Below are 26,401 nucleotides of genomic sequence, written 5' to 3' on the forward strand. Positions count from 1 at the left end.
CCAGCTTTCATCAGTAATAAACTTTACATTTTCATCTTTGTTGCTTTCGTCTCAAGTTTCACTTCGGTTCACACTTCAGAAGAGAAAACATCCTAAAATCCTAACATCTGCCCACCAAGTCCCTCGGTCAGTGTCAGGCCAGGCAGTTATTATCTATGTAGTGTGTTTGGGCAAGTAGAACATCTGGTTGCATCCCTGCCTGACAAGTGCCTCACGGAGCCAGTGAACAGGACCCCGGGGAGAAACGATAACATGGAAGGAACGTGCTAAGAAGCTCTGACCTGTGATACCCCACAGACCACCAAGAGTGGCACCTCTTCTTTTTCTCCAGACATGGAGACCAACCCCTCTTCCCAGCTTGGATCATGCATTTGTAAACAGCATATATTTTCTCTTTAGACCTTAGACTTATAATTTCTCATGTGAAGAAACATGGTCCCAGCTCATAACCAGAGCTAGCTCAAGCCATCTCTACCCCTGAGCCAGGGAGCAGCAGAGCACCTCGGTCAGCAGGCCCGGTGCCCAGCCCTTCTCACTGCTCACAGCCCCTGGGATCACGCACATGGACCCGGTGCTGTGCCTGTGCCCACCCTCACATACGCAAGGGGAAGCCTTCCTGCTGCCGGTCGTATCACCACTACACTAAGCCATGCCGAGAGAAGAGGGCTGAATAGCGGGAACCTCGTGGGTTTCAGTGAAAAGGCCCAGGGGTGGTTCTCCAAAGCCATCAGGATGGTGAAGTGACTCACTGCTTCCCATCACATTTTTCAGAAATGTCCACTCCCCTGTCGCATCCCTCCCCACTCCACCATCACATTCCTCCTTCCTCCACCAACATCACCCAGGTGAGCGTGCAGGCAAGCCTGGAGAGTGGAGGCCGCACTGTCTTCTTGAGCACTTGCGTCTGTGCTCAGTCATATCTGACCCTTTGCAATTCCATGGGCTGTAGCCCACCAGGTTCCTCTGTCCATGAGATTCTCCAGGCAAGAATACTGGAGTGGGTTGCCATTTCCTCCTCCAGGGGATCTTCTCTGCCCAGGGATCTAACCTGCGTCTCCTGTACCTCCTGCATTGGCAGGTAGATTCTTTACCACTGCTCCATCTGGAAAGCTGAGCACTGAAATCTCGTAATGCTCTCCTTGGCTTCCTTTCTCATTGGACACATTTTTCTGACACAGATCTGAGTCATGCGCTTTTTCAAAACCATGGTCTCAAGGTATATGGGTGTGTCACAGAGGGCCTCCCATTTAAAGGAAGGGCCATTATGGGTCCAGATAAGGAAACAGGGAGCGACTACCCTTCCAAGAGCCACCTTTCAGCCCACAATTAGGGAAGTGCTGTCCAGAGGCCTGTGGTCGTGGGCGTGCCCAGCACCAGCAGGCTGTCCGTGACCTCGGCTATGATACTGAGGCTCTCTCCTCCTACCCCAACCTGCTTCACAACTCCATAGGAGGCCTGGGTTTCTCAGTCCTTTGACCTGCCTGCAAGGGTGACAGTTGACGCAGCAGCTTCCAAAGATGGCTTTGGATGGTCCTGGGTCTCCCTCGCCCCATGCGATAGCCAAAGGCTTCTGTTTGGGGGCTGAGCTCCTGGCTGGGTAGGTAGAAACAGAGAGCATGACAGTCTGAGGGCCTAAGCAGCAGGGCCAGAATTCGCATCTCGTCCTCCCCACCCAGATCTGCCGCCTGAAGCCCCGGGGCAGGCCCCTGCAGAGCTCGAGACTGCAGTGCAGCTCCAGGAAGGCACCCGCTCAAGAAATAATGCACAGGCCAGACGTGTGTTGGTTGAGGTGAACTGAATACAGGACTCATGGTAAAGGGAGCCTAGGAATGGACGGGAAGCGGGGGTGGGCCTCAAGAACAAAGGGTGAAGACCTCAGATCAGAAGAGGACAATGAGCAGGCCAGGGACATCTCCAGGCACAAATGCAGAAAGACCCTGTCCCTGCTGAGCACAGTTACACAGGGGAGGCTTGACAGACACCGGCTTACCTTATAGGCTTTCACAAACCGGACAAAGACGGGGAAGAAGACAGACGGGGGTGTCGTCTTGGGGTTTTCTCCAAAATACTTCACCACGTCATCAAAGGCATCCTGTGAAAAAGTGAATTTCTCTTAAATGTCATTTTTTCCAGCATGTGAACTTGGGAAAGAGCTGCAGGGGCCCCTGCAACTCTCTGGCCTCTGCTCTCCCTCACCTCCCACGATTCTCCACAGCCTGTGTTAAGGCAACCCAAAGCCGTCCCTGGGAACTCCTGCCACTTTACACACACACACACACACACACACACACACAGTCACACACAGACACACACAGACACACACACACACACACAGTCACACACACAGTCACACACACAGACACACATACACGAGGAGCTTCTCCTTACAAGAGTGTCCTCAGGCCATGGGAGGACTCCTTAAAGTCGACCAAGTCAGAAGGGACCTTAGAAACTGGTCAGACTCCAGCTCACTGCTTCCACACTCCTTCCAGGGGTCCCACAGCAGGGCACTCATGTCTTTGCCCAAATCCTCCTGGGACACAAGGCAGCCAGCCTCACACGGGAGCCAGCCCAACACGTCTGCTTCCTGGGTTCCCCTGACACAGCCTCCCCTTTCTGTGATGGTGTCCAGTCCACTCTGGCTGCTTCTCAAGTACGTAACTTGACCCCCAGTGTGGCGAAAGATTGCAAGGTCAAGTCCCACAGAACCCAACACACTGCAAACACTGCTCTGCTGAGCACAGGCCAGACGTGTATTGGTTGAGGTGAACTGAATACAGGACTCATGGTAAAGGGAGCCTAGGGATGGACGGGAAGCAGGGGTGGGCCTCAAGAAAAACTCAGATCAGAAGAGGACAATGAGCAGGCCAGGGACATCTCCAGGCACAAATGCAGAAAGACCCTATCCCTGCTGAGCACAGTTACACAGGGTATCTATCCTCAGCAGACAGAGGGGAATTTACCCCCCATTGTCAGGACAGGACCCGAGGTGGCTTTACGGAATCCGATTCCTTCTTCTTCACGGAGGTCGGGGACACAGACACTGACCTGGGCAATCTTGGCATCGTCCTGCAGCTTCTTCAGCTTCCCCTCGTTGTTGAAGATGAACTCCTTCAACAGCGTGTTGTGGTCATGCATGGTGTACTCCCTCTTGGTCAAGTCCATGCCCCTCTGCAGCTCCTTGACGTCCAGTAAAACATTCTCGAGGGACACTGAAGTAGGGAAAGCAAGGTCCCCATGACTTCAGTGGGAAAGGTCAAAGCCACGGTGAATTCTCACTGGGAAGCCGACTCCTCAGTGGGCTACCAGGGTTATGCAAGAGCCTGGGATCTGGTTTCCAGTCTTCAGTGAAGAGAGGCTTCCATAGCAGGGATTTACTAAGCGCTCACCATCAAGCACTGCAGTAAACCCCTTATATGCACTAATTCATTTGTACCATCAGCCCACGTTGCTGACGAGGAAAAGCAGCACGAAGAAGTCATACGGGCTTCCTCATGTCACAAGCTAGGAGGTGGCAGAGATGGAGTCTGGATAACAAATACGGACCCCAAATCTTGTGTTTGTTTCCAACTATTCCACTCCTCTTACTGGATGTGATAACCTATTGCTTAGCCTATAGGCTCAGAGGTTCCTTAACTGACTGGCCCAAGAGCTTATCCTCTAAGCGGTGAGTGAAGTGAAGTGAAGTGAAGCGGAAGTCACTCAGTCGTGTCTGACTCTTTGTGACGCCATGGACTGTATAGTCCATGGAATTCTCTAGGCCAGAATACTGGACTGGGTAGCCTTTCCCTTCTCCAGGGGATCTTCCCAACCCAGGGATCAAACCCAGGTCTCCCACGTTGCAGGCAGATTCTTTACCAGCTGAGCCACAAGGGAAGCCCTTGAACTCTTCTGCATTTCTATGACTCTCCAGCAGGGGGCAGCATTTCACCTACTGAATTTCAGTTGTCCTGACCACCAGGACCCAAAGCAACCTGGAACAGCTTCTTTTTGCTAACAACCCTTCCGTGCTTCAGAAGGGATTATGAGCAGGAATCTTTCCATCTGCAGGGTAGCCATCCGCCCAGGGAGGCTTCACCCCTGCAGCCTCTTGCAGGAGGTCCGAGCCCCACCTCCGGCTCCCCATTCCCTGACTCAGCTCTGCACAGGGAGGAATTATAGAACAAAGTAGCGTGTTTCTCCCGAGCTAGACCCACACTGTGTTATTCATCTCTGACTCCTCAGTGCTTAGGCCAGTAACAAGTACAAAGCAGGAACTCAAAAAAGGTTTGCTGGCTAAAGGAAGGAGTGAATGAATAAACGAGGGGCGGGATAAAGAATCTGTCACATATCAAACTTAAAAAGGCATTCCAATATACATTAGGTGCAGACAAGTACTGTTTGATTCCATTTTATATGAGATATCTAGAATAGTCAAATTCAGAGAGTCAGAAAGTACATTGGTAGAGGCCAGGGGTTGGGGGTGGGGTGGGGAGGGGACAAAGGATGGGCAGTTAGTGTTTAATGGGGACAGAGATTCAGTTTAGGAAAGGGAAAAATTCAGGAGACGGAGCATGGTGAGAGCTGCGCAGCAAAGTGAATGTACTTACACATTCACACTGACCAGTGCCCCTGGACTGCACGGGTGAATATAGTTAAACGGTACTTTTTAATATTACATGACTTCTACCACAGTAAAAATAAATAAATAGATAAAGGAATCCACGTGGGCCCCAGAGTGAGAATGCAGAAAACAAGTCTGTCAGAGAGCACCTCAATCTCCCCAATCTCCCCCACTGGGTTTTTTGAAATGACACTTTAGGGGAATCTCATTTGGGCCAAAATGAGCTATAGGAAATTTTTAAACTTGTTTTTTCTTAATTAGAATTGTGATGCTAAAACCCCTTAATTTAGACAAAGGGAAACTTGAAAAGGAAGGAAATCACTCCACCAGAAGAGAAATGCATATGAGCAGACAACCCGAGTTCAAGTTCCTTTCGCTTTTAAATTATTATTATTTATTTATTGCTGCGCTGACTTCTCCTGTTGCGGCGCACAGGCTCAGTAGTTGTGGCACACGGGCTTCATTGTGCCGTGGCTTGTGGGATCTTCCTGGACATGGGATCAACCCATGTCTTATGCACTGGCAGGCAGCTTCCTAAAACCACTAGACCACCAGGGGAGTTCCTTGAGCTGTGTTTCTATCACTTTCTAGCCATGTATCCTTGGGAAAGGCATTTAATCTATAAAAAATGTCAAGTTTTCTCACTTGAAACATAAGGATTCTATTACCCAGTACAGAGCCACAATCTCAGGGTCATTGGTGATTTATACAAAAAAATTCCCAACTGTCACAGCAACGAGAATTACTGATAATTTCTGATAATTCAGGCTAAACACAAACGTTTAGAACTGCCACACCTGTGCAAGTAGGACGGCACAAAATTTAATTAAAGAATTTGTTGGGGCTGAATCTTAGATTCTCATTCTCTTACGTCAAATAACAGCAACAGGGACTTCCCTGGTGTTCCAGTGAAGACTCCATGCTTCCAGTGCAGAGGGACACAGGTTTGATCCCTAGTCGGGGAACTAAGAACCCACATGCTGAGAGGCATACCCAAAAAGTGAAAAAAAAAAGAAAATGACAGGAACAGAATAAAAAGGGCAACAGATGGAAGAGGGAAGTCGCATGAGCCCCAAAGACCTGGATCTTTATAAAGAGGACACTAAGGTCACCTTCATGTGCATGTTTGTTATTGATCCCAGGAATGGGCAGCACCATAGCCAATGTGTTTCAGCTCAGAGCCTCTGATATTTTAGCCTCACTCTCATAGAAGGGTTCTGAGGAGTGCTATTTACACAGGGAATGGTTCCCCCATGACTCAAGGCATTTACACCCAACAGTAATGTTAAAAGCTAAAGTTGAGTACCTGCAGCAGCTTTCTCCACATAATGAAGCTCATTATAAAAGAGGGACACTTGTTGATATTTTTCTTTTACGACATTGGATATATAGTGCAAAAGCGTTTGCTTTCGGTCCGTTGACTTCGTATCTAAGAGCTGAAAACCAGAGGGGACACAGGTTAGAGTAAAGATGACATCCTCCCACTCAGAATAAACACCTGGGACAGGAACCCCAGAGGAGACGGAAAACACCCCCACAGGAGAGTCAGCTTGGTTCTCACGTGAACCAGCCCATGGATTATTAAGTGACAAGAGGACTTCATGACCAGGGGATACACCCAACTTCAGAGACGACTCTAAGCACGAGAGCCGTTCACATTTCTCTCCTCACGGGAACTCCTTGTCCCCATCCGCCCCACCGCCTCCCCGGTGCTTACAAGCAGCAAGACTCCAGGCTCTGCTCCCCAAGTAAAGGCCAGACTGGGGTTGGGCCTGGAACTGGCAGGTGAGCACAGGTGTGCCCTGGCAGGCAGAGGTCCTTTCCCCACAGTCCTCACATCCCACTTGGCCGCTTTTATTTCCCAACCCAAAGCAGATGTGCTCAATGGACTGTGGCCTCCTAGGGGCCAGAACTGAGACTTAATACACACTCCCCATCAAATAACGCCTAGCCCTGGGCCGGGGACTCCACCCACTGCCCCAGAGGCTCCTGTGAAATCATGGTACCCCATACAGCCTGGGGGACAGGGCTCCACAGAGCATTTTCTCTAGTGCTATTCACACAAGTCAGGTGACTGAAAAGCAGAGCACCCTTCTCCATCCAAGAAGGAGGAAAAAAAATCTTTTTTTTTTTTAGACAACATAGAAAAATAAAAATAAGCTTTAAAGAATTTCCTAATTCCATTCAACCTCTCTGTTAACACCTGACTACTTCCATTCGGGTTTTTCTTCCATATTTTACTTAAAAATCAAACTGTATAGACAACTTACACCCTTTCTTTCCTAAACATCAAATTACCTATTCCTTTTAAAACTCTTCACAAATATTCTTACACTTGGAGGAGAGCTCATTGGATCAACTATTATTACAGCATATTTAATCATTTCCCCAAATGTCCAATCTTTACATTGTTGCTACTGCTAAGTCACTTCAGTGGTGTCCAACTCTGTGCGACCCCATAGACGGCAGCCCACCAGGCTCCCACGTCCCTGGGATTCTCCAGGCAAGAACACTGGAGTAGGCTGCCATTTCCTTCTCCAATGCATGAAAGTGAAAAGTGAAAGTGAAGTCACTCAGTCATGTCCGACTCTTAGCAACCGCATGGACTGTAGCAGGAGTACTGGAGTGGGGTGCCACTGCCTTCTCTGTTACATTGTTGCTAATTGTTTGCAATTATAAATAAAACAACAGAATCCATACTTCTGACTCCTGAGGAAAGAGTCCTAAAAATGGAAATACTGGGTCACAAGGTATGAGTATTCCTAACGTTTGAAGTACCTGCTGCCAAATGGTGTTTCAGAAAATTTGTACCAACTGATGCTCCCACTAGCAGAGAATCTTCATCAAAATATCCCACCCTGCTTCCCAGAGCAGAATCTCTCTGCTTCAGGGTTTAATCTTTGCCAGCTGTTTCATCTCTCATATAACTCTTGTATTTCTTTTAACCCACTCACCAGATCTAAACTCTGAAGTTTAAATCCATAAACTGCTCCTCGTTTACTGCTATTCATATAGTTTCCAAGGGCCAAGATGATCTGTAAAGAACAAGAGAAAAGATTAGCCCATCAGGACAGCATCTCAGACATTCCCCAGCCGAGGAATGCAACTGACAAGTCAGCTCTTCCATACGTGCATAATGCGTGAAAGGAAAACTTCACTTGCCTCCAGGATTTTCTTGAGTTTTTGGGACGACTTTATAGAGACAGATGCTGCTATAATTGAGTGCAGTTGCTAGATTCCAAGTCAAAGGAAAGAAGGGGGGAAAAAAGACACGTTAAAAATGGGGAACTCTAACTGAAAACTAAAAATTAACACAGAAGAAAATAGGCCTTCATTTAGAACTTAGAGCCTTAATGTTGAGATTCTATTTTTTCCTAAACATAACAAATTTAAGTTGTCCTGCTAGGTCTTAAATAACTATCGCATCACATGTAAGCTCTTCTCTAAATAGGAAGCATTATGAGAACTAGCTTATCATAAAATCTGTAAGCAATGAGACTTAAGAGTTAGGAGTCAACAGTGTCTTTCAACAGAATTCAATTCCTTGCCCACCATCTGTAATCATGTAATACAATTCATATTTTTAAATCAATGGAGCTAGCCAAGAACAAGAACACAACAAAATAGCAAAGAAATACCATCACTGTGCAGAAATTCTCAGAATACATGCTACTATAATCAGCAATTAACAAACATTTATTTAGAAACAGAACTGGGAAAGAGCTATTTATGATATTCATAAGCATCTACCAGTTTAACACAAAGGAATAAGAGATGGTTGGCTATTATTTCTACATCACCACAGTGTATTGTAACAAACTTCCAAGGAAGAAGACTCCCGTGGCAAATTTAATGCTTCCAATGGAAGCCAATAAGCCTGTTCACTAAAGATATGAGATCATTTTTAGAAATGAAATTACATTTTCAGTCTTGCTAACCCCAGCCAGTGGACTGGTACTTTGAGGAGGGAACCAAATTTAAGAAAATGATTTTCCTTGTTCTCTGAATTGAAGTGTCATTTGAAATCCAAAGGACATTTGCAGACACAGGAAACGGCATTCTCTGGGGGAAATAGCCACATGGAATAGGGAAATTCACTGTTTTCAAATTTACATGGCATACACAGTGAGAAAAAGACGGCAAAAATAAAAATGCCATCTCGAAAGTTCTGGGAAAGCATCTTAGAGTCCACGACATGAAGTGCAATTCTGCGAGAACCATAAAAGAAAACAACAAAAAATTCTATCCCTTTGCACCCCTCCATGCCCTTGCCAGAGCTGGGCCACTCACAGGAGTCAGCATTTGAATGCTTTCAGCGAAGTTCCCGATGAAGGCCATGATGGTCATCTTCTGCATGAGCCTCTCAATTTTACTGAACTGCATCATGAACCGGTCTTCATCCGACAGGTTTTCCAGGGGCTTCCGTTCCCGCTCATAGAGCCGAAGCACTTTTACCTCATTCTCAGTTGGCAAGAACCTCATCAGACATTCTACAAAGTCTACAGGCAAGGTCTTCAAGTCAAATCTGAAGACAGAAGTGAACGTGCCAGTGTTAGAGAGAGAACCTCCTCCCCGTCTGGTCCAGCTCATGCATGAGCTGATGTTTACAGCAGGCCAATGTCTACAGATGTGCACATGCCCCGGGAGCTGGCTCCTGACTGTGCATCAAGGACCTTCACTGGTCCTTCCTGGAAACCTGGAGCACAACTGCCACACTCAGTTTTCAGGCTATTAGTAGCCCTAAGCCTCTGGAAACCACCAATAAATGACAGGAGGAAAAAGCAAAAGGAAGGCTGAACTTCTGGTGTTTAAGCAGTTCAAGGACATTTTTTAGGCATGTGAAATACTACTAATTAAAGAGATACAAATTATATGCATGATTACAGAATATCTGGTGAACTCTGTAAACGATTTCAATCAGACCAGCAAGTCTGGGATATTTTTCCTTGTGTTTAGGAAAAATACATCCAAATGCCTATAATAAATGGATGTTTCGCTTAAATGCATACATCCATTTAAAGAATACCAGCTCTTTGTAGACATATGCTCAATGTGAACTAAAAGAAGTATGTGCTACAACCCCTGTTTTATTCTCTGGACAAACTCTGTTCAGCAAAACAAGAGAATTACATTTAATCATGACAAGCAAAATAAATATAGATTAAAAACCATAATGCATATTAGGTTTCAGCACCAGAAATCAGAACAGAATCACTGATCAAAATTTATAAAACATCAATGACAAATTAGTTCCTAAAACATCTAATAACATCCTTATCATATTTGAAAGTTACCACAAGTGAAAGAGTAGAAAGATTCTTCTCACAGAAGAGTAAATAAAACCAATGCCATCTCTGCAGTTCACGGATAAAAAAAAAAAATGAACTTGGTTTAAAATGTTCGGTAAGTGCTAAGGAGCAACAGGAATCACATTCCTATTGTTATGAATTAAAATATGCATCTGTATCCTATTTGCATCTGGCATTGAGTTGAATCATTCCACAAATGCCATCAAATTTGTACTCAGCAAATCTGGATAAAATTCAGATACTCCACAGAAAACTGACATTTTCCCCCTTTTCTTATCATCTGCAATACTTCTCTCAACTTTCCTTTTATGTAGGTGTTGCTGTCAGCATATATGAGAGCAGAACAAGATAATAAGTGACACCACGATCCAACTGTTGTTCTAAGACAGTTACTCATTCTAATACAGCACCCCCAAGGGCCATTTCTGGTCCGTCTTTTTATCCCAAATTCACTAGGATATAATCTTCCTGAATGCCCTGAACTTACACATGAATAGCTTTACATATCTCTTCAGCAGTCTTCCCAGCTTTCCTTAAAGTGATGGCAAGATTTTTAGCCCTATTTGCTTCTAGTAATGTCACTTTGCTCGATCCTTTCTGCGTTATCTTCTGTTTGCTTGAAGAAAGATCAATGGCAGGACCTTGGGCTTTTGTCTTAAATATTTCCTCAAATTCATCCACATTTAAATCCTGGGGGTGGGGGGAAGAGGGATGAAATAAGCAAATTAGATTATACTTAAAAATGAAGTCAGGAAGCCACAATTTGGATAGTCTCTTAAGCATCAAAAAGGTTACTTTCTCTACCATGTATAATACTTGTTTTTTTTGGCCACGGCTTAACTCTATTTCACTATTTGGACAACTGATTCCAACCACTTAATTCAATTGCCTTTCAATTACTGGCTTGTAGGGATGGCCAGCACAGACCGAAGCTATCCACCAAACCAACTAGTTGGTGTGATTATGAGTCCTTTCTTATTCACAGTTCAATAAAAGGTTTTTATGCCCTTTTATAAATTAAGGGCAGAGATTGCGTCACTGTTGTCACATACAGTGAATATGTTCAAAACTATTCCACTTTAATGTCACTTGTTAAACACAGTTTTAGAACCACCTTATAAAAGAGCATTCAGTTTTATTCTTTTCTTCTTTTACATCAAGACACTTAAAACACTAGCTTTTTGAAATGTTCCGGTTAACACAGCACCCATCCTGGCTTTGCTGCACAGAGAAGGTCCCTGGTTTCTAACCAATGAGAAAGATACCTCCAGAATTCGTTCGTCATCAATTTCGTTGAAGACTGTGCCATTGATCTGGTTTGGCTTCAGGGCAACCCAGTTAAAAACTGGCATTCTGAATTTCGTCTTGATTGGCTTCTTAATTTTCACAGCTACAGAGGTCAGAGAGAATGCAATGAAGATTCCACCAAGACCCTTGAGAACAATCAGACAACAGTCCTCGCAGATGACACTCTCACCCTGGAGGAAGACTGGCAAAAGGTGGCCAGGTGTTTTTAAAACAGAAAATGTCACACAACGCTTTGGCCAGAGCAACTTGAGGTCTTCATTTGGCTGACTGATACAACAGTGTGTTAAAGAGGCCTAAGCCCTGGGCTTTTCACTTGTATTCACTGTTTTAATGTAGGCAACTGGATGGCTGAAATATAGCCACAGTGTCAAGACAGTGCTTAGCACAAAGTGTCGGGGAGTAAAAACTATTCTTCATGTTATTAGACAGCAGAGAGGGCAAATACCCTGTGTCACTTGGTTTGACATGCGTGACTATGACTGTAATTCTGACATCCTAAATTTCTGGCTCTTGAACATTTATTAAAAAAAAAAAAAATTCTTCAACAATGATTAGAAGCTGCAGATAGTATCTGCCTAAACCATCAGGAATGAAAGGTCCAGAAGGCTGCCTTTCAGCCACAGCAACACAACCCTACGGATGATTCCAGTCACAGGGATTATACTGGCTGCTGAGTTATTCCAAACAGACTAAGGGCCGTGCAAGTCCCCAAACAGAAAATGTGTAAGAAGACAAAAAGGGTACTCAGAAATGGGGGTTTGCGTTGCTTTTGTGATAAGGGCTGCAATCTCTGCCCCCTCTTTTGAGGAGCAACATCTCCCCAGGAGTCAGCTACCTGCAACTAGAAGGTAAGAATGCACTCATCAAAAACACTGGAAACCTCTTAATAGAGAGGAAGGGCTCTATCTCTGAGGGGATGGGGGGTGGAGGGGTGCTAACTCCTCTTACTTTGGGGAAATAAGCTAAAAAAGATAATCCACTAAAAATTCCATTAGTTAACTACACAACATAAAGAAGTCTTCCTAAACCAACTAGCTATAAATATTCACCTTCCAAGGCTGTCTCAGGATGCACACCACACTATTAGGGAAGGGAGGGAGAAGAAGAAGTTCAGTCAGTGCAGAACAGAAGAAATGTAACACACAAGTGGGCTTTTACCCGGCTGCCCGCCTGACTGTAATAAGGGGGACAGACAGTGCCTCTCGTTCCTCCAGAGTTACGAAGGCCACAGAAACAGCAGGAATGTCATCTGACAGATCCACACAGAAGCATGCAGGGACACAGAAACACAGCGTTCGCCAAACCAGGCCGTCCACCCCCAGATGCGACACCTGAGTCCCCACTGCCTGCTGGTGACCATGTTTGCCAGTGCTGCCCAGGAAGAACCATGTCTACAGGGGCCGAAGGATCAGAACTTCCTCTAGTCTGGCGCCTCAACAAGGTTCAGGGAGAAGAAGTAGGGGCTGGGGGGCAGGCTGCACCTGCCTCTCATAACCTGAGACGGCCGGGTCAGCATCACCTGTTTCTATCATCCCTCCAGGCCACAGGACACTCCCTACAAGTCACTCCACGGGCAGCCACCCTACTTCTAACTCAGCAAGATTAGGAATAAGCCTGAGATCAGAGCACAGGCAAAAAAAATGTTCTCTTCAGAAAGGCTGTCCTGACCCTGAGGAGTTGGGGAAGGGGGGATGCGGTCAGCAGAGGAGGGGTCATTAGGTGACCATGTGCATCTTGCTCCCAGGGTTCTGGCTCGAGAAAGTGGCTGTGTGCGTGCTGGGGGTGGGGTGGGGAAGTGGTGGTGTTCCATGGAGACAGCCGGGCCCCAGGCGGAGGGGATGTCCAGCACCCAGCTTGCCCTTGTGGGGAGGAGCTTTTTTCCTCCCGCTCAGGATCAATCTAAAACCCTTCCAGAGCTGAGGCCCTGAGATCCAACTATGAAGATAAAACTAGAAAACAGTCCTCTGTCCAAGGGGAAAGGAACATGGTGCCTGAAGTCCAGGATGTCTGCCTAAAGGGCCATAACCTCTTCTATAGATTCAACTAAAACACGGGTAGCCCTGGAACCACAACTGCCAGCCAGCACCGCGCCTCCCCACAGACACAGAGCAAATGTAATGGCTCGACGGGAGATGGGGGATGTCACGGCACAGTGTGACCCACGGGGACACAGGGCAGACACTCAACACACTCAGGGAGGAGCAACCTACAGAAAAGCTTGATGGGCCCGTCTTTTGTGGAAGCAGAGAGAACAAAGAAAATACAGAAAAAGAAAATTAGATATGGTTAGCATCCAGCGGCTCAGCAGTTCACATACTCTTAGCAGAGAATTCCACACTTCTGGGACACATTTCACAAGGCAGCACAGAGCCAAAAATTCATTTCCTTTCAGGCCTGCCTTAAAGACACCCTTACTATTGTTTTTTTTTTTTTTTTAATAATTCTTTTTTAGAAAGAGAGGAAAAGATGATTTCATTACAGTGGTCCCAAACATCCATATTGACCTGTACCAAGTATTCCATAAGATCTGAATAGTTTTTTTTAACAAAAAAAATAATCAGTTGAACTCTCAATTCTCACTGTGAAGTTCGAAAACACATTCTTCCAAAGAGACAGCAAAGGTTCCATTTACAGACTACCCAAGGGCCTGTCATCAATGATCTGACCGAGAAACAGGAACCAGATTGATCCAACAGGTCTCAGGAGCCAGGCCTTACACTTTGAATGCATGCTTCACACTAATAATACTTTCTCTATAAAATGCAAAGAAAAGTCAACAAGATAAACTTAGGGACCTCCTCCTGGTCCCCTGACTTGGTCACCAAGAAGATATTTGCTGGTTGCCTGCTGAAGAACTAAGACACCCAGTTTCCTGTAGATCCAGGAGCCTAGCGATGTCACAGGTCTCTGGCTTCCCGGGAGCCTTTGGCTAATCATCTCAGCTGTCTCTTGGCTCTATGGGGACATCCTGATTCTGTCTCACTTCCTGGTGTCAGAAAGAGCGTGTTACTGAACACATTGGCAAAGCGGCCAGTAGCCCAAAGCAGCCCACAGAATGGGCTACAACCACTAAGTATTAATGGTCAAATTAAGGATGAGTAAAGAAAAGAGATTAAAGGCCTTGTAGAAACCAACTGAGCGACTTGACTTTCACTTTTCACTTTTATGCATTGGAGAAGGAAATGGCAACCCACTCCCGTGTTCTTGCCTGGAGAATCCCAGGGACGGGGGAGCCTGGTGGGCGGCCGTCTATGGGGTCATACAGAGTCGGACCCGACTGAAGCAACTTAGCAGCAGCAGCAGAAACTGCCTGATGCCAAGCTATCAAAGACTCCTAAGGATCTCATAGTCCTTATGTCTTGATAAAGAGAACACCTTATAGCTGTTTAGTGGATGCTTACGGCACTAAGGAGGAGTTTCTTCAGTCCCACATCCAGTCCTTCAAACTGCACAAGAAGGGGACAACCTCCAAATGCAGCAACCCTGGCAGGAGCCGTGAATGATCAGCTGATCACAGAGTCTCACTGTGAAACTGAGGCAAATCAACAGAGCCAACAAATTGCAGAGATGAGGTAGGAGGAAGAACCCAGGCAAAACATTTAACCTGAGAGGCCGAGACTCATTCAGCAGGGAGCCCTGGACCTGCGCGCCTCAGCCTCTTGGCTCTTCTCTCGGCCACGGCGGTTTGGAGGTACAAGTCGGAGCCCAGGTGAATGGAAGTGGAGGGGGCACCGCACGTTAGGTTCTACCAGAGAGAAAGGAAGCAGAACCAAAGGAGGGACGCCGGGGTGACACAGCTCACGGTGAGCGCTCCTGGTGCGCTCATCCCCAGGCCTGGGTGCACACGACAATCTCAAGCTTCCACAACATCACCGAAAACAGCCTGTTGATGGAACAGACTCCTGCGGTTTCTTAAGAGGTTTTCTGTTTGCTTATGTTTCAAAATCCAACAGTCTCATTGTGACACTTTAACTTTTGTCCTTCAGAAGCAATAAAAGTTCTACAAGAAAGCAGTGGATGAGGAAGATCTTGAAAGGTTGAAATAAGTCACTGGTTTATTGCCAACACGACTTTGAACAGGCATCTTGCATGACAGTTTTATATGAACAGGGGTGGAAGTAAACACCACAGATTTGATGTAGAACAAGTTTGTTATGGGTGGTTTGGTGGCGTTGAAAAGGGCTTTAGTCACTAGGATGAATTACTCCTAATGACCGGCCAGTCCAGCTGCCGATGGCACAGGCAGGCTAAGAGAGGGAGGCTAGGAGATCGCCTATAATTAAGACTGTCGTTTAGACTTGGGGCAAAAAGCTCTGAAAACCACTGCAGCCTTGGAAATCAGACCACTAGAGTGCTAATTCATTGGAAATAAGAGACCTTACGAAGGGACTGAAACAGATGAGGAAGCAGAACTATCCAATGTTACAGGGATGGCTCCGCAACGCTCAGAGCAATTCCAAATGGCAGGGAAACGCTCTGACTGGGAAAATGGCTTGCAGTATTTTAGAAAAGAGTAAAAATTCCTTTCCATGAGTCAAAAATAAGAACTTAAGATTTCAAGACATTAGAGTAATGCTCTTGCTCTCAAGCCACACTGGCCCTGCCTTACTTCTGATGTGCAAGGAAACCCACACCCAGTCCTGGCAGCAGGAGGACCACGTGCATCAACAGGAAGCATCTCAAGGCAAGAAGATACTGCTTGTGGGACATTTCCCTTCAAAGCTTAATTTCACTATAGTAAATTGTGATGTCCTCAAATGCTCGGAAGAAATGCCTGGAAGCCCACATCAGGCAGTTACACAGAAAGGCATCTTCCTCTTTCGCAGATGCCACTGAAAATACCTTCAAAGAAAAGAGCCGTAAGCACTGGAAGCACACATGCTGTCAGAGCTTGGATGGTCCTGTTTCCTGAGCCCATAAAAATCCCTAAGAGGGTCACCTGTCTCTCTTCCCTTCTCTAGGTAGAGAGAGAGAAGGTGGGAAGACAGTGGGAAACTGGAACTTCCGCAACAAAGGCTATTGAGAGAAAAACGCCACCCCTGCGAGACAATTTCCCCTGTAGTGGCTGTATCAGTAGAAATGAATGGTCTTACATTAAGAGGAGACACGTGATTTCAGAAGAGACCTGGAATTGAAAAGAATGCCTCTAACTCTCTGGAGGTAAGACAACTGACTCTCAGTATTAAGTATCTGGTTCTTAAATTTCTGCTCTTACCTGCTAATCCTGAGTTGAAAACCACCGTGGGTGAAGACGTCCCAGGCAGCGGGGGTGCAGAAGGAGGAGGTGGGGGTGGTAAGGGAGGAGCAGGCAGGGTCTCAGCTGCAGGACCTGGGAGAGGGGGCGGGGGAGGAGGCGGGGGTGGGGGCGGAGGAGGTGGGGGAGGGGGAGGCGGGGGTGGTACAGGTGGTGTTGCTGGACCATTTTGCACTGACAAAAGAAAAGAAACAAAAGGGCTTTCAAAACAGAGGAATGGTTTCTCCTGCAACATGCCATGTGCACATAAAGGAACTGAAAACAAAACACTGAAAAGGATAAATGTGGTGGGTTTTTCTTTTTTTTTTCAGATTACAAAATGTCCTCAGTGACAAATGGGGAGTATTCTACAACATATGAAATGAAAGACTTACAACTTTAATCTCAAAATGTAAACAGTTCTTAAAAGTAAATAAAAGAGCATGCACACAAAAGCAGACAGAGGACATAAATTAACAGTGGGTAAAAGAAGAAATACAAAGATCCCAATACGACCTCAGTTCTCCTGCCAAGGCTTCTTACCTGCTTCAGGTGCATCTGACGACAGAGGTAGTGGTGGGGGAGGGGGAGGCAAGGGTCCCGAGGAGGAGGCCCCCATTACTGGTCCCATGAAGTTACCCACTGCCACTTCGGACCCTGTGGGCAATGTGCCAGAAGCCACGACAGGGAGTATGGCGATGTCCCCATCCCCTTTCTTCTGAATTTTAATGGTCCCTTGTTTCTCCAGCTCATGAATCTTTTTTTCTAGGGTAGACTGTCTTTGAATGGCTTCTTCTTTCTCTTTGACCATTTTCCTTAATGTGTGAACCTGGGTATTTGCATCTTTGTAGATTTCCTGCAAAAGAGGCCATGGTCAAGAGTTTGTCTTCACGTGACATCCATACGTATTAGCATTAGATTGGCAAACTGAAGGTAAAGAAAATGGAAAAAAAAAAAGAAGAAGAAGAAGAAGAAAGGAAAAGGATACTTCTATCTATGGAATTCAGCCAGAACCTGTAAAGTCTCATTGTTATCAACTGTTCACTGGTAATCCATGCAATGCATGCATTCTAGCAATTGTTGCTGTTAATGTAGTTCTTTCCTTTAATAAATACAGCCAAGTCAGTTTTCCACACAGGTGAAGAGGAAAAGGGCAGAGGTAATCCAAAAATAATTTTATAGTTGACTTGGGAATATCCTGAGGGTATTCTGGTAGTACAGCATGTTTTCCTTTTAGTTCTGTTAAAATTCAATTGTAACTCCTAGATACATATCAGCTAACAGCAGACAAAAGGTCCCTATATCAGACTTGGATAGAAGTCAGACTGGGATTAAAAATCTGCAAATCATGGAATAATCCAGTCATGAGTAACCAGGGGCTGACTGTTTTGAATGGATATCTCTGGCCTTCACAATGCCCCCTTGACCAAGCTCAGTCCAGGACAGCAATTGTTGTAACATTTTCCCTCTGGTAATGCAGTGAACAAAACAGTCCAGTGCTGCCCTCCACTAATTACTTATTTCTGTCTAGGTTCTTAGCAGAAAACAAAGAAGTCACGACTTTTAATTCAAAGGCTGTCCTGGTTCCTTTTCTAAGGGGCCCACAGAAGCTCCAGTGAAAGGGTTTTATGGAAGTCACTCTCTGGGCCTGACTCACGTGATCTCTCACCACAAACCTCTAGCAGGCAGGGAAACATTCTTCACACCCTGTCTATTATTAATAATCTGAGAGTCTGAACTTGAATTGAGTCCATATGCTACAACTTTGTCTCAACGGTGTGCCAGAAAGCAAATTTCCTAGAGTTAACTGTAGGACCTGTCAGAATATCAAGCAATGCACGTAGACATGATAACCATCGCATAAAATGTGCCATGTCATTAACAGGGGCACAAAAGCCAGCCATTTGCCTAAAAGCCTTCCAGGCATTTTGGTGTTTTTATGTTCAAACACATGGATGGTACCCCATAAATACCTAACCTGTAAATAAAAACAATGCTAAAGCCAGGCAGAACAACTGGGATTATCTGATAATAAAATGGATTTCTTTTACTTTTGCCTTTTTTCTCTCTCTTTTTTCTTTTTTTTTTTTTTGGTGAATGCCAGTAGGTCTTGCCTGTGTTGTGATTTCACTATTTCCAAGGCAACCACCAAATCTGGTTTCAAGCAGAAGCAAAGCAAAGAAATACAAAGAAGTGCAAGGTCTAATAAAAATAAACAAGTGGCATGAATTAAATCCATGCTGTGTTTTTCTTTTCAGCCAAATGGGTGATCTACAGAATCCACTCAGACTTGTCCAGATGGGAAAATATTGTTGCTCCCAAAACCTGTGATAAGGAACTAGTGAACCCCTGGTATCTGACTGCACACACATATGAAGACATACTCTAACTATGAGTTACTTTCAAGTTTCACCTCTGAAATGGTTGCAGCAAATACGCTACACCCATGCATCCCTCTGCTGTGACCATGTGTGTGTGTGTGCTAAGCTGCTTCAGTCATATGCGACTCTGCAACCCTGTGGACTGTAGCCCACCAGGCTCCCATGTCCATGGGACTCTCCAGGCAAAAGAATGGAGTGGGTTGCCATTTCCTCCTCCTGGGGATCTTCCCAACCCAGGAACTGTACTCATGTCTCTTGCATTGGCAGGCAGCTTCTTTACCACTAGTGCCACCTGGGAAGCCCGTGACCATATCAGGGTTCTGTCTCCTGGGCTGAAGCCAGAGCTGGTTCCCCACAGTGCCCACTGGAGCAGCTGCCACCATCACACTTACTCGAACCACATCCAGCTCCTTGTTCCTCTGCATGAGCTGCTTTTCCAGTTCCACAATCTTGGACATGGCTTCATTCTCTGTGTCCTGCAGTTTTTCCGACAACTGTCAAGTTTCGAGAGGAAAGATTTGTCATGACACAGGATCATTCTGACCAGGTCCTCGGTTTTCAGAAAGCAGAGCTCAGAGACATGAGGGGCCCCTCAGAGTCCTGCACGTGTACCCCAAGTTGTTTTCTGAAATTGTTAATATTTATAAGATGGTCCTGAGTACAAACTTGTTTCTAACAGGAATTCATTTACAAGGGACCCTTAACAAAACTCACATGTCAGCTCTTAGTACTTCCACATACATAGTGTATCAATCTCCATTTCTACAGGGGCCAGCAAGGGTAGAGAAGAGTGGGTGAGGGAGGTGGACTGGTCACCTTTCCCTCCCTAAGAAAGGGCTATTAGGCAAGAGGTTTTGAAAACTGTTGACTGAGAAAAGTTGGTTCTGTTGAGTTATCGGTTGAAAAAATACCACTGCTTGTTTTGACCTAAATTATCGCAAAAATAAAAGACATTTTGGACATGCTTAGTTGCTCAGTCGTGTCTGACTCTTTGTGACCCCATGGACTATAGCCCACCAGGCTCCTCTGTCCATGGGATTCTCCAGGCAAGAATCCCGGAGTGGGTTGCCATTTCCTTCTCCAGAGGATCTTCCAGACCCAGGGACTGAACACATGTCTCCTGTGTCTCCTGCATGGCAGACAGATTCTTTACCCACTGAGTCACTGGGGAATTTCAATAATAAAAGTCATTTTGGAGGGGTAGTTCAAATAAACAGGTGGTTACTACAATAGCAGACTATTTAAGTAGGGTCATGCAGTGCTGGCTGAGGCTTCAGAGAAACATGGGATGAGCCATCAAGGAAACAGTTACTACATAAGGCTCTAAAACTGGGTGAATTCTGATTCCTTACATCTCACTGAGAATAATAAGTAAAGAAAATCAGAGAGAAATGAGGAGGAGGGAGAGTGGATTTACTGCTGTCCAAGCTCAGAACACAAGATTGGGGTGGTCAAAAAGTTCGTTTGGGTTTTCCTGTAACATCTTACGGAAAAACTCAAACAAACTTTTTGACCAAACCAATACATATTTTGAGAGACGAGACAAAAAGGAAAAAAAAAAAAAAAAAGGAAGAGCCTGTAAATTCTCCTCCCAAGCAGGTGCCAGGTGCCAACTGAGTCAGCACAGCACTTAATAAAGGGAAGGGTTTTGACAACCTGACCACGAAAATTCCCCTTTTCAGACAGATGGGGAAAAGGGAACAATGACATGGAGCACACACATATGAAGACATACTAGGAAATGCAGGGGAAAATAAATGGACTGTTCAGAGAGGAGAAACCACATCTCTCCAAAGAGACACAACTCATTTCACAATCAAGGGCACTTTCAATCAGAATTCAGCAAAAGAATCTGGTCTTCACAATGTTTGGGTTTTTAAGAAGTACCATATTCCTCTTCATCATACTGAGGGGACACTCCTTGAAAGAAATGGTTATGTGGGAAATTTTGCTGATTTCCTTGAAAATTCTACTATTGTGATGAATCTATTTAGAACCTAAGGACCCATGAGGCAGAAGGTGAAGACCCACATCATAAGGTCACTGGATCAGCCTGTACATGGCTTGCGTGGACACATTTGGTACAAGGTACTCATGTTCAGAAGAAAATACTTCACCAAACCAAAATGTTTGAGTTGCATTTCCTCCCAGGTAATGCCAATCTTCCTTTTTTAAAAAAAAAAAAAAAAAAAAAAAACCAACCTGTAATGCTTCTGTGCTTGTAACTAAAAGGGAAATCTGGGTGCAGCAGAAAACTGAGCAGTGAATGAAGGCAAGACAGTGAGTTTCACTTAGTTGTAAGTAGCACATCTGCCTTCTTTGAAAGAGCCCAGAATGGCTTCAGGTTGCTTTCTAGCTCACGTTGCAGCTCATTCCTAGACTCCACATCCTTCTGTTTGCTGTCATAAAAGCCATAAAGCTAACATCTACTCTGCTTTGCACCTAGCCAAAACGTTAGCCAGTTTTCCTTTTCTGAGAGGTAGTTACATGAGAGATGTTTTCTTCCAGTTCCTCCACCCTCTCCAAGGCTGCATTCTTGGTTTCGGCATCCTCCAGAAGAGCTCCCACATCAAACACGTTGTCCAGGTAAGCCTGAATCTGTACCTGCAATTTGTCACTCTCCGTGTGCTTCAGCTTCTAAAAAAAACAAAATGCAAGAGAACACGGTGTTAGCATAACTGTCAAATAGAACATAGTTACCCAACAGCGTGCATATTTTCGTTTGTTCCTTCCAAGAGAGGGTTTTCTATCTCATCCTCCTTAAGAGAACTCTGGAGTAATCATCTAAGAGGGTATCATCAGATTACTTTCTGGCGCTTACTCTCTCCCAAATATACACACATTTCCCCCTAATCTTTCCTGTAGATAGATTTCCCATGCAGATATATTTCAACCTAAAACATTTTTGATGCAGGTGAAATCAAGAAAATAGAAAAATCATAAGGGAACAGCAGTCACAAGTAACATAAACCCCAAGGGGTATCTGTGTGGTAGAAGAGATTACAGTGGGTGGTATCTTGTCTAGGTAGTGATGATAGTTCTGGTTGGGGGTGAGGCTGGGAGGCGGGAAGACACTGATAGAGTATCTTAGCCTTGGGGACTATTTTGGCACTAATTGCTTGAACCCATCCTCCATAATTAGATGACTAAGACACTTGCCCAACATGAGAAGCTCATGGCTCCCAAAGCACAAATTAGGATGCTTTCTGCCATTCTCAGCATTCTACGGTCAGGCATCCCAAAGGAAGTCAACCAGCTCTAAGGTAAAATTAGAGGTCGAGTAATGAATCAGTCCATCTTTTTCACAAGTACTGTAATTCATGTCTCTCCCTGGGGAGCAAGTGAGTGGTTACAATAATATCTGGCACATGGATGATGCCACTAGACCGTTACTGAATGGTGACTTTCAAGGCTGGGTTTTTGTTAACTAATGAAGCATTTATTATATGCTTATATTATTCATATAACCACTTCTATCTATCAAGGTTCAGTACCAACAAGCCAGGAAGTTAGAGAAACAGAGTTTTGGAAACAATCTTACATTTTTAAGAGGAATTCTACTCTACAAATAAAGTCTCAGGAAAATGGATTTTTCTCCTGGGTCTAATCTAGAATTCTACATATTACCTGTCTCGAAGAGAATATGTTCTATCTTAGTTTACGAGTCAGAAAAGAAAAAAATTTCTGAATAAGGGCAAAGTCTAGAAAAGAAATGAAGCAGCAGCTTAGTGGGATTCTTCACAAGATTCACAGTGAGTAACAGGTGCTGATGTCACTACCTGTCATATCCTGTAGCCTGAAATGAGCTCTGTGCAGCCATCACAAAACTGAACCCAAAACACCATTAGGAATACACCCAACTTTCACTCAAATATTGCTACTTCAGAGAGTGCAGAGAAAGAGAATAGATGAACCCTAGTTCAAAGCAGGAAAAAAATATTGAATACAATGTGCTGTCAAATATATTAGTGGATCTTTAACAGGAAAGATATTTAAACAAACTTTTCAATGGAAATCTTTCATAGTTCCACCTGAGTACTCATGTACGGATGTGAGAGTTGGACCATAAAGAAAGCTGAGTGATGCAGAATTGATGCTTTCGAACTGTGGTGCTGAAGAAGACACTTGAGAGACCCTTGGACAGCAAGGAGACCAAACCAGTCCATCCTAAAGGAAATCAATCCTAAATATTCATTGGAAGGACTGACGCTGAAGCTGAAGTTCCAATACTTTGGCCACCTGATGCTTAGAGCTGACTCACTGGAAAAGACCCAATGAGAAAATTGAGGGCAGGAGAAGGGGTGACAGAGTATAATATATTTGGTGGCATCATCAACTCAATGGATATGAGTTTGAGCCAACCCCAGGAGATGGTCAAGGCCAGGTGAGCCTGGTGTGCTGCAGTCCATGGAGTCACAAAGAAAGAGTCAGATATGACTGAGCAACGCAATGACAACAAACCTGAACGGAGTCTTTAGACAACATTAGGCCGGTCTACTCAAGGGCAGCCTAGCTGGTCTGAGAAATAAGGCCATGAGCCCAAGAGTAACCAACTCAGCGATTCTACCTTTCAGTAAACTGAGGGTACCATCAGTGTAGTTCTCTGGCTTCACCCTTAACAACAATGAACTCTCCAGATGAAATCTGGACATGTCCAAGGGAATTACTTCTATTTTCTTCATTTTTAGAAACAGCCTTGAAACTGAGGTCAACAATTATTGTCCTATCACCAGCAGTCTTTCAAATTCAGGTGAATCATTCCTTAAGCAGAAGGGAAAACAAAACTGCCTAAGTGTCGAAGGACATCTGTGTACACACAGTTACTTAAGTCTATTTATGATTTTCACATCAACTTTGCTCCTAAGGGGAAGAATTTCAGGGAACCAGCTAAGCACTTCTGCAAGGAAGCAAGAGAAAGAGAAACTTTAGCTCTCTCTTCTAAGAACTAAAAGCAGAATTTCTAAAGCCACAAACACTTTAAGCAGAATGTAACAGCTACACAAGGAAGTCTCTAGTGTCCATTTCCTCATTATTTTTTGATGCTGTAAGCATTTATTCATCACTTTATGGTAGCCTTCATTTGGCTCCCCCTGCCCAGATGGAGTCCCTAGAGAAACTAAGAGCACACAGTGCCCAACAGACCTGAGGAAGGGTGCGGCAAGACTTGACCCAGACAGAGCTCAAAAGCAGAGGACAGCTGCACCATGGCTCCAAGAGGCACTGAATGCTGTTGACAGAAGACAGTGCCAGGTCCCAGGAGACCTGCCTGCATCCAGCTTCCCTGACAGATCACATCGCTCAGATGGGTTCCTTTAACTCGTACTACAACACCTGACTGCATAGAGCCTTAGGTGATCTTTGGTCATTATGGAAGTGCATCTTTGAGGGTCCATGATAAACCAAGTCTCATATTAGAACAAAGCTTAATGGCTATACTTACATCCAAGTATTCGTCCAGGCCTAATTTGGTAAATTCATATTGGAGGTGAACTCTGAAATTCATGTCTTCTACTGAGTGGACTACAATATTAATAAACTGCATAGAGGCCACCTGAAATAAAATTGCCAACAGGTTAGAAGAGGTCCAGACTTATTTTCTCAGCGTAATCATAGACATATACTTTCAATTTCACAAATCTAAGCTCATTTACCTAAGCTCATTTACCTCATTTATCTAAGCTCAATTTGCTTTTCCTTTGTTTCACTGGATCTTTAAAAATATTTTACAATAAAAAAAATTTATAATTTTTAAAAATGCAAAAGTCCCTGTATAACACGGGGAGCTCACTTTGATGCTGCATGATGACCTAGAAGGGTGGGATGGAGGCTCAAGAAGAAGGGGGTATATGTATACATACAGCTGATCCACGTTGTTGTATAGCAGAAAGTAACACATTATAACGCAATTACACTCTAATTAAAAATAAACTAATTTTAAAAGAACTATTTTTTCAATGAAAAAAAATTTTAACGTGCAAAAATGAAGACTGGTACCACAATAAGATATCACTTCATAGCCCCTACGATGGCTTTAATCAATACCACAATAACAAGTGTTGACAAAACATGAACAAACTGGAACCCTCATCCACTGCTGATGGGGATATAAACTGCTGTCAAGCAGCCAACTTTGAAAAGCTTGACAGTTGTTCTAAATGCTATTCAGAGTTACTGTGTTACCCAGCAATCCCACTTCAAGATACATAATCAAGAGAAATGAAAAAATATATCCAGATAAAAATAGGTACACAAATGGCCATAGTAGCATTATTCATAATAACTAAACAGTAGGGGAAACAAAAAGAATCCCAATGTCCATGAATGGATGGATTTTTTAAATGTGATATATGCATTTAGTAGAATATTATACAAAAATGAAAAAAATGAAGTCCTACACGTGCTACAACATGAGTGAACTTGAAAACATTGTGCTAAGGAAAAAAAAAAGCCAGACACAAAAGACCATGTACATTATGATTCCATTCATGTGAAATATTCAGAATGGGCACATGTGTAGACAGTCAGTAGGTTAATAGTTGCCTAGGACTTGGGGTGGGAAAAATAACTAGCGGGTACAGAAATTCTTTGAGGGGCAACAAAATGTCCTACTTTAGATTGCAGTGATGATGGCACAACCCTAGGAATACACTAAAAATACACTGAACTGCACATTTAGATGTGTAAGTTGGATGGTATGTTAGTTATAGCTCAGTCGTGTCCAACTCTTTGTGACCTCATGGACTGTAGCCCGCCAGGCTCCTCTGTCCATGGATTCCCCAGGCAAGAATACTGGGGTGGGTTGCCATTCTCTTCTCCAGGGAATCTTCTTGACTCAGGGGTCAAACCCAGGTCTTCTGCATTGCAGCAGATTTTTTACCTTCCAAGCCACCAAGTAAGCCCCAGTTACATCTCAGTAAAGGTATTTTTAAGAAGTCTTATAGACATATAGAACAACCTAAGTCACTATAGGTACACTGTAAAAAAGTAACAACTATTACAATGAAGAACATTTAAGTCATCTGCAATCCCAGGGTAATCTCTTCTAAAACTGTACTGGGGGACCCACCATACCAACAGAAGAGCAACAGAACATCTGATCCCTTTTCCCATTTTAAACAACCAACCAGTTTCTATTCCATGAAAGTCTTGGACTTGCTACTTTCTTCCCACAACTGCATCAGTGGCTCTTATCTGCCACAGAGAAAACCTGTCCCCTGCTTAGTATACAACAGAAACAGAGTTTAACGTAGCTATTGTATTTTCAGGTAGGGACAGTCGGTGTGTTTACAGGGAAAATCTCTCTCTGATGCTCTCCCTCTATAACCAGCCAGAGACTTGAAAGGAGGCGTGACAGTGGGGTCCAGATTCACATCTACTCTGCAAACTGCTTCACCCTCCTCTCTTCCCCAAGCCCTTCTTCCTTTACCTTGTTTAAAGTATTGTTTATCGAATTAGATTCTGTGAGTGTATGTTATCCCCCAGTATCTGTGGAAGACATGTCAGCTCTCTAGGTTACACGGGATTCTGTTCTGATTTACTAAAAAAAATTACTTCAAGTGCTAATTTT

At 44.4% G+C, this 26,401-nt stretch overlaps 1 protein-coding gene across 5 annotated transcripts in view; it reads right to left on the bottom strand.

The window, feature by feature from the left end:
- FMNL2 (formin like 2) overlaps positions 1–26,401 on the bottom strand; it is a 332,517-nt gene that overhangs the window by 9,055 nt on the left and 297,061 nt on the right. For all 5 annotated transcript variants that reach the window (XM_069577505.1, XM_069577507.1, XM_069577506.1 and 2 more), the window contains 13 exons: positions 24,275–24,385; positions 21,322–21,471; positions 19,227–19,328; positions 16,997–17,309; positions 16,436–16,648; positions 11,178–11,302; positions 10,400–10,602; positions 8,894–9,128; positions 7,766–7,834; positions 7,558–7,638; positions 5,910–6,039; positions 3,049–3,212; positions 1,991–2,092 (listed from right to left, as the gene is read on the bottom strand). In XM_069577505.1, coding sequence (XP_069433606.1) covers positions 1,991–2,092; positions 3,049–3,212; positions 5,910–6,039; positions 7,558–7,638; positions 7,766–7,834; positions 8,894–9,128; positions 10,400–10,602; positions 11,178–11,302; positions 16,436–16,648; positions 16,997–17,309; positions 19,227–19,328; positions 21,322–21,471; positions 24,275–24,385 — 1,998 coding nt within the window. The remainder of the gene's footprint in view (positions 1–1,990; positions 2,093–3,048; positions 3,213–5,909; positions 6,040–7,557; positions 7,639–7,765; positions 7,835–8,893; positions 9,129–10,399; positions 10,603–11,177; positions 11,303–16,435; positions 16,649–16,996; positions 17,310–19,226; positions 19,329–21,321; positions 21,472–24,274; positions 24,386–26,401) is intronic.

This window comes from Ovis canadensis, chromosome 2 (assembly GCF_042477335.2).
Source record: "Ovis canadensis isolate MfBH-ARS-UI-01 breed Bighorn chromosome 2, ARS-UI_OviCan_v2, whole genome shotgun sequence".
Lineage (NCBI taxonomy): Eukaryota > Metazoa > Chordata > Mammalia > Artiodactyla > Bovidae > Ovis > Ovis canadensis.